Genomic DNA, 7,500 nt, shown 5'->3' on the forward strand with positions numbered 1-7,500 from the left:
AGAGGAGAGGAGAGGAGGAGAGGAGATGAGGAGAAGAGGAGAGGAGATGAGGAGAAGAGGAGAGGAGGAGAGGAGAAGAGGAGAGGAGATGAGGAGAAGAGGAGAGGAGATGAGGAGAGGAGGAGAGGAGATGAGGAGAGGTGGAGAGGAGATGAGGAGAGGAGAAGAGGAGAGGAGATGAGGAGAGGAGGAGAGGAGAAGAGGAGAGGAGATGAGGAGAGGAGATGAGGAGAGGAGATGAGGAGAGGAGAGGAGGAGAGGAGGAGAGGAGAAGAGGAGAGGAGAGAGGAGAAGAGGAGAGGAGATGAGGAGAGGAGGAGAGGAGATGAGGAGAGGAGGAGAGGAGAAGAGGAGAGGAGATGAGGAGAGGAGGAGAGGAGAGGAGATGAGGAGAGGAGGAGAAGAGGAGAGGAGGAGAGGAGATGAGGAGAGGAGGAGAGGAGAGGAGGAGAGGAGATGAGGAGAGGAGGAGAGGAGATGAGGAGAGGAGGAGAGGAGATGAGGAGAGGAGGAGAGGAGAAGAAGAGAGGAGGAGAGGAGAAGAGGAGAGGAGATGAGGAGAGGAGGAGAGGAGGAGAGGAGAAGAGGAGAGGAGAAGAGGAGAGGAGGAGAGGAGATGAGGAGAGGAGATGAGGAGATGAGGAGAGGAGAAGAGGAGAGGAGATGAGGAGAGGAGGAGAGGAGAAGAGGAGAGGAGGAGAGGAGAGGAGGAGGAGATGAGGAGAGGAGAAGAGGAGAGGAGATGAGGAGAGGACGAGAGAGAGGAGGAGAAGAGGAGATGAGGAGAGAGGAGAGGAGGAGAGGAGATGAGGAGAGGAGAGAGGAGAGGAGATGAGGAGAGGAGGAGAGGAGAAGAGGAGAGGAGAAGAGGAGAGGAGGAGAGGAGGAGAGGAGGAGAGGAGAAGAGGAGAGGAGATGAGGAGAGGAGAGGAGGAGAGGAGGAGAGGAGAGGAGGAGAGGAGAAGAGGAGAGGAGATGAGGAGAGGAGGAGAGGAGAGGAGGAGGAGATGAGGAGAGGAGGAGAGGAGAGGAGGAGAGGAGAAGAGGAGAGGAGATGAGGAGAGGAGGAGAGGAGAAGAGGAGAGGAGATGAGGAGATGAGGAGATGAGGAGAGGAGAAAAGGAGAGGAGGAGAGGAGAAGAGGAGAGGAGATGAGGAGAGGAGGAGAGGAGATGAGGAGATGAGGAGAGGAGGAGAGGAGGAGAGGAGAAGAGGAGAGGAGATGAGGAGAGGAGGAGAGGAGGAGAGGAGAAGAGGAGAGGAGAAGAGGAGAGGAGATGAGGAGAGGAGGAGAGGAGATGAGGAGAGGAGGAGAGGAGAAGAGGAGAGGAGATGAGGAGAGGAGGAGAGGAGATGAGGAGATGAGGAGAGGAGGAGAGGAGAAGAGGAGAGGAGATGAGGAGAGGAGGAGAGGAGATGAGGAGAAGAGGAGAGGAGGAGAGGAGATGAGGAGATGAGGAGAGGAGGAGAGGAGAAGAGGAGAGGAGATGAGGAGAGGAGGAATAAGTCAGGACCACATTAAATAAAAGTTCACTGAAACAGTAAAACGTGACACAGTTCTTCAGTCAGAGGTCAACACACAGAAACTGAGACACAATAAAGACCTCACACTCTCCTCGGACGCAGACACTGTAGACGTCGTCATAGGAACATGGCGTCCCATCATGCACCATTCTTTTCATTGACACTGCGGCCGCCGTCTCCTTCGACCGACAGTACAGACGGCAGCGCTCGTCAGCTGTGACACACAAACGAGTCAGTGCAGGAGCTTCACATCATTCTGGAAACATCTGCTAACGTCTGCTCGACTCTAAAGAGTTAAAGGAGGAGAGTTTTCCTCCAGCAGCAGATTCCTCACTGATGACTTTTACATGTGCGCACGCACACACACAAACACACACACACGCTTCTATGTCTCTGTGAGGACCCTCAGTTACATAACGTATTTCCGAGACTGTAAATCTGAAGCTGGAAACCTCGTCTGAATCTCCAAACAGGCCTTTAAAGGTTTGTCCTGAAGCGTCCTCACAGAGCACAAATCTGTCCACCAACGTCCTCACTGTAGTGCAGCGGTCCCCAAGCCCCGGGCCTCGGACCGGTACCGGTCCGTGAGTCATTTGGTACCGGGCCGCGAGAGTTGAGGCTCAGGTGTGAAATGTCTGGTTTTCAGGGTTTTTATCGGTTTTCAGCGTTATTTTGTTATCGTTTTTATCGTTAACTCGGTTTTCCTGGGTCTTTTCACGTGTGTTATGAATAAATTTTCTTTTTTTCGGTACCGGTACTAGTTTTATTTTGTTGTATTTACCCGCGACACCTTAAAGGCCGGTCCGTGAAAATATTGTCGGGCATAAACCGGTCTGTGGCACAAAAAAGGTTGGGGACCGCTGCTGTAGTGGACATATTTGTCCTCAGAGTTCCACAGCAGAGAGCAACCGTCCTGCTGCTCTATGTGGACAGGAGCCAGAAGAGCTGCGTGTGTGTGTGTGTCTTTATCTGTGTGTGTGTGTGTGTGTGTGTGTGTGTGCGCTCACGGTCAGGGTGTTGGTACGGCAGCCAGTGGTGTTTCCGTCCCTCGTGTTCAAAAACAGGGTTCCAGACTTTGCACTGATCCTCCCTGAAACACAATCAGAACATCACAGCTGCTCACCTGACCTCTGTGAGGAAGGGGGAGGGGCCGGGCAGGTAACAGCACTCACCTGAAGTCTGTCAGTGGGGGGCAGTTCTCTTGGCTGCACAGCTGGAACTCGTAGGTGTTTCCGAAGCAGGTGCGCCCCCCGTTGGCTGGACTGAGAACAGCGACGGGTTAGTCTTACTGATTGGTGCACCTGACGTGTGACATCACATAACTGACAGCTCACTCACATTGGGTTGTCACAATGTCGGGTCCGAAACCTGACCCCGCCCCCACATGTCCGGGAGCAGCTGTCATATGGACTCCACGACCCCCAGCCGCCATCTTGTCTCAGAAGGTTAGGGGTCAGCTTCATGCAGTAACCTCTGAAACAATGCTGCAACAGGAAGTTAGCATTAGCGTAAAGACAGGAAGTACAGGAAACTGTAGGCTTTCTCCTGCAGCTTTAACCAAACCAGCCGTACTTGTTCAGTCTGTCTCTACCTGCCCTGTCATGAACTTTGACCTCTAACTGAGGCCCGTCTTTGCTGGAGCCGTTTGGTTTTTGCTTGGTCTGACTTACTGGGACGTGCACTCCTGAGAACACCTGTGAATAATGTTTCTCACTGCAGAATGAAGGAAATGATCTTATTCAGGTTCCCAGGCTGATGGGAGGCAGCAGTTGCTTCTCTGAGATCATTGGGGATGTTTTTCCTCTTTAGCATTGTGCTAACAGACACCTGAACACTGCAGTCCTGCAAACTGCCCAAACTTGTATGATCAGGTGTGTTTGAACAGCAACACCTGGCTGCTACTTACCTTTTCATGTCCTATAGAAGCAGTAAGACTCAGCCTAAATCTGTCCTCACCTTCCCCGGCCCACACTTGGTCCCGTCGAGGGGCGGGCCCTTCTTGGTCTTACAGAAGAACGGGTTGTTGTAGTCGCTGCACCACAGCTGTTTGCAGGGGTCAGTGTTCGTGTACTGCAGACACATGATAAGAAGGTCATTGGCTGCTGATGTCAGAGGAAGCATGAACGTCATCACTGCTTCAGCCTTCAGAAACACTTCAGTCTGTTCCACATCAGAACGCATTCAATCTTATTTCCTGAACATCAGGTCACATGACCATCTGGGAATCCATTGGCTATCAGCTACTCTGAGGATGAGCGCCAGTATCTCAGAGCTTCCACAGGAAGCGCCTGGGCCCAGACTTCCTGTTCTCATCAGCAGACACTGTTTATGAAGTGACAGTTTAAAAAAGATAAAAGTGAATAAAATAAACTTGTGGTCAGACAATGGTGGTTTGTTTGGGGTACTTCCTGTTCATCGCCTGCACCCAAAGCCCCACAAGCACCACAGAACCAGACATCTCATGTGTGGAGGTTATTACCGTGATAAAGAGAGGAAACTGACACATTCTCAGGCAGCGCGTGATGACGAGGGAAAGATAAAACCTCGTGTTGGCACCCTGCTGAGATTTCTCAGAACAGGAAACGTGGCGAACGCGGTGGCGTGAAGAAACAACCAGCAGGTAAACATCAGCTCGGGGAAAGCCTTCAATGAAGCAGGACTGTAAAGTTTTCTATGAGATGTCCAGATGTGAGCTGAGGCCAGCAGCAACATCTGCTGAGGATGTTAGCTAGGAGGTGATGTTACCGTGGAAACCGCTCTGGAGAGTGTTTAAAAGAAGCCGTCAGACGGATCAGCTGAGCTGAAGACTCGAGGTTTCCATCAGGACGCTGCTGTGAAGCAGCTTCCTTCAGTTCAGCTCTGATTGTTTTCCTGCTGGATCACATTTCCTCTCAGGATTTAAAACAGATTTTCCACCAGCCTCCAGCCCTGTTTCCTCTGCTCCAGTTTTCCTCACAGAACACAAATGTTTACATCACTTCATCAAAGCCGGCTTCAGTTTCTCTTTTGGCTCGTGAGGAGCAAACTCTTTCATTAACAACTGTTAAACCGTTTTCTCTGCACTGACAACTTTTCTGCTTAAGAAACAACTTTCTGATAAGGAGCTTCCTCCTGACATCGTGTCAGCGCAACAACAGCCAGCCCCAACATTTAAACTGAATCATCTCCTGACTTTCAGCTGGAACCTTTGGGTCCTGGCTTTCATCTGTAAGTACCACCCAGCTAAACACTGCTGCAAACCCAACAGTAACTGCTGATGGCAGCAGCCTCGGCCAGCAGAACAGTGGGACCCAGCATCAGCTCCAGTACAAACCCCGCCTTCCACCACGCTGATGCTCATGGTAAAAAATAAAAACAGTCGGTTATGAAACCTGCTGAAGCGTGGGCTGGTTCTCAGATGGGACCGAGGTAGAACATGTCCCACAACATGTGGAAAACGTGAAAGAGTGCAGATCCCAGCCGGATCGAGCACTGTATCAGAACAAGTCCGTTCCTCACGACCCAAACCCCCCAAACCCCCACAGCCACGGCTCAGAGCTGATTCAAAGAGACCTGCACAGTATCAGGGAGACGTTTTTAGTGTTGGACCTGACTGTCACACTGTTCAATCAAAATTAAGTTAAAAACCTTCTAAATGAAAGTTATTGGAAAGATTACGTATTTTTCTGTACCTGGTGTTTATGTGAGTTTTATATTGTTTCTCTCTTTTCTCTGAAATGTTTTCACATAATTTTATAAAGTTAATGCAAATATTTAGTACGGACAGATGGACGTACTGCGGTACAGAGACTGTATCCTGGTCCAAAGTCGAAGCGGCACTGTTGGTCCATGGAGTACTGGAAGCCCGGCAGCTGAGGCTGAGCCGGCCAGTTGTGGTTGAACGGGTCGTCACGGAGACAGTCGTACGTGCTGCAGGCACACAAACCGAGCTCAGTGCATCAGGTTAAGACTTTAGTATTTCTGCTTTGTACATGCAACACTTAGTAGACGTTGTAGTATTATTCACAGTACTCACTGCAGGTACTTGTGCAGCTCCCTCCAGCTGCACCTCGACCAGTGGTAACGGTGGAAGGTGGCCTGAACCTGCGGAGACATGATGCTGCCCAAAGGCACGTCGTCACCGCAGTCATTCGCCTCGCCGTCGTGTTGCATACCCAATCTGCATGGACAGAGAGAGACAGAGACTGAAGACAAACAGCAGGACGCTCACTGCAGTCAGTAACTACTGAATGTTGCACAAAGGCGTCTCTCCACACAGACGCCTGAGCACTGCGTGTGTTTCTGAAAACACAACACAGTGAAAACTGTCTCTGGTTTCCAGAAATGAGAACATGCGTCACGTTCGTGCGTCACGTTCGTGCATCATGTTTGTGTGTCATGTTCGTGTTTGTGCGTCACGTTCGTGCGTCACGTTTGTGTGTCATGTTCGTGCGTCACGTTCGTGCGTCACGTTTGTGCGTCATGTTTGTGTGTCATGGTCGTGTTTGTGCATCACGTTCGTGCATCATGTTTGTGTCATGTCCGTGCGTCACGTTCGTGCATGTTTGTGCGTCACGTTCGTGCATCATGTTTGTGTGTCATGGTCGTGTTTGTGCGTCACATTCGTGTGTCATGTTCGTGTTTGTGCATCATGTTCGTGCGTCACGTTCGTGTGTCATGTTCGTGTGTCATGTTCGTGTTTGTGCATCATGTTCGTGCATCATGTTTGTGTCATGTCCGTGCGTCACGTTCGTGCATGTTTGTGCGTCACGTTCGTGCATCATGTTTGTGTGTCATGGTCGTGTTTGTGCGTCACGTTCGTGTGTCATGTTCGTGTTTGTGCATCATGTTCGTGCGTCACGTTCGTGTGTCATGTTCGTGTTTGTGCATCACGTTCGTGCGTCACGTTCGTGCGTCACGTTCGTGCATCATGTTTGTGTGTCATGGTCGTGTTTGTGCGTCACGTTCGTGTGTCATGTTCGTGTTTGTGCATCATGTTTGTGCGTCATGTTCGTGCGTCACGTTCGTGCGTCACGTTCGTGCATCATGTTTGTGTGTCATGGTCGTGTTTGTGCGTCACGTTCGTGCATCATGTTTGTGTCACGTTCGTGCATCACGTTTGTGCGTCACGTTCGTGCGTCACGTTCGTGCATCATGTTTGTGTCACGTTCGTGCGTCACGTTTGTGCGTCACGTTCGTGCGTCACGTTCGTGCGTCACGTTCGTGCATCATGTTTGTGCGTCACGTTCGTGCATCATGTTTGTGTCACGTTCGTGCGTCACGTTCGTGCGTCACGTTCGTGCGTCATGTTTGTGTGTCATGGTCGTGTTTGTGCGTCACGTTCGTGCATCATGTTTGTGTCACGTTCGTGCGTCACGTTCGTGCGTCACGTTCGTGCATCATGTTTGTGTGTCATGGTCGTGTTTGTGCGTCACGTTCGTGCATCATGTTTGTGCGTCACGTTCGTGCGTCACGTTCGTGCGTCATGTTTGTGTCACGTTCGTGCGTCACGTTCGTGCATCATGTTTGTGTGTCATGGTCGTGTTTGTGCATCACGTTCGTGCATCATGTTTGTGCGTCACGTTCGTGCGTCACGTTCGTGCGTCATGTTTGTGTGTCATGGTCGTGTTTGTGCGTCACGTTCGTGCATCATGTTTGTGTCACGTTCGTGCGTCACGTTCGTGCGTCACGTTCGTGCGTCACGTTCGTGCGTCACGTTCGTGCGTCACGTTCGTGCGTAACGTTCGTGCGTCATGTTTGTGCGTCACGTTCGTGCATCATGTTTGTGTCATGTCCATGCGTCACGTTCGTGCGTCACGTTCGTGCGTCACGTTCGTGCGTGTTTGTGCGTCACGTTCGCGCGTCACGTTCGTGCATCATGTTTGTGTCATGTCTGTGCGTCACGTTCGCGCATCACGTTCGCGCGTCACGTTCGTGCGTCACGTTCGTGCGTCACGTTCGTGCGTAACGTTCGTGCATGTTTGTGCGTCACGTTCG

General features: G+C 51.1%; 1 protein-coding gene across 2 annotated transcripts in view; it reads right to left on the reverse strand.

Moving 5' to 3' along the window:
• LOC146379812 (A disintegrin and metalloproteinase with thrombospondin motifs 2-like) overlaps positions 1 to 7,500 on the reverse strand; it is a 41,777-nt gene that overhangs the window by 14,188 nt on the left and 20,089 nt on the right. For both annotated transcript variants that reach the window (XM_084941138.1, XM_084941139.1), the window contains 7 exons: positions 5,540 to 5,683; positions 5,301 to 5,433; positions 3,481 to 3,594; positions 2,863 to 3,008; positions 2,697 to 2,786; positions 2,532 to 2,614; positions 1,605 to 1,738 (listed from right to left, as the gene is read on the reverse strand). In XM_084941138.1, the coding sequence (XP_084797264.1) occupies positions 1,605 to 1,738; positions 2,532 to 2,614; positions 2,697 to 2,786; positions 2,863 to 3,008; positions 3,481 to 3,594; positions 5,301 to 5,433; positions 5,540 to 5,683 (844 nt within the window). The remainder of the gene's footprint in view (positions 1 to 1,604; positions 1,739 to 2,531; positions 2,615 to 2,696; positions 2,787 to 2,862; positions 3,009 to 3,480; positions 3,595 to 5,300; positions 5,434 to 5,539; positions 5,684 to 7,500) is intronic.

The sequence above is a fragment of the Perissodus microlepis genome, chromosome 10, assembly GCF_051167445.1.
Source record: "Perissodus microlepis isolate ML-2025 ecotype Zambia chromosome 10, ASM5116744v1, whole genome shotgun sequence".
Classification (NCBI taxonomy): Eukaryota; Metazoa; Chordata; class Actinopteri; order Cichliformes; family Cichlidae; genus Perissodus; species Perissodus microlepis.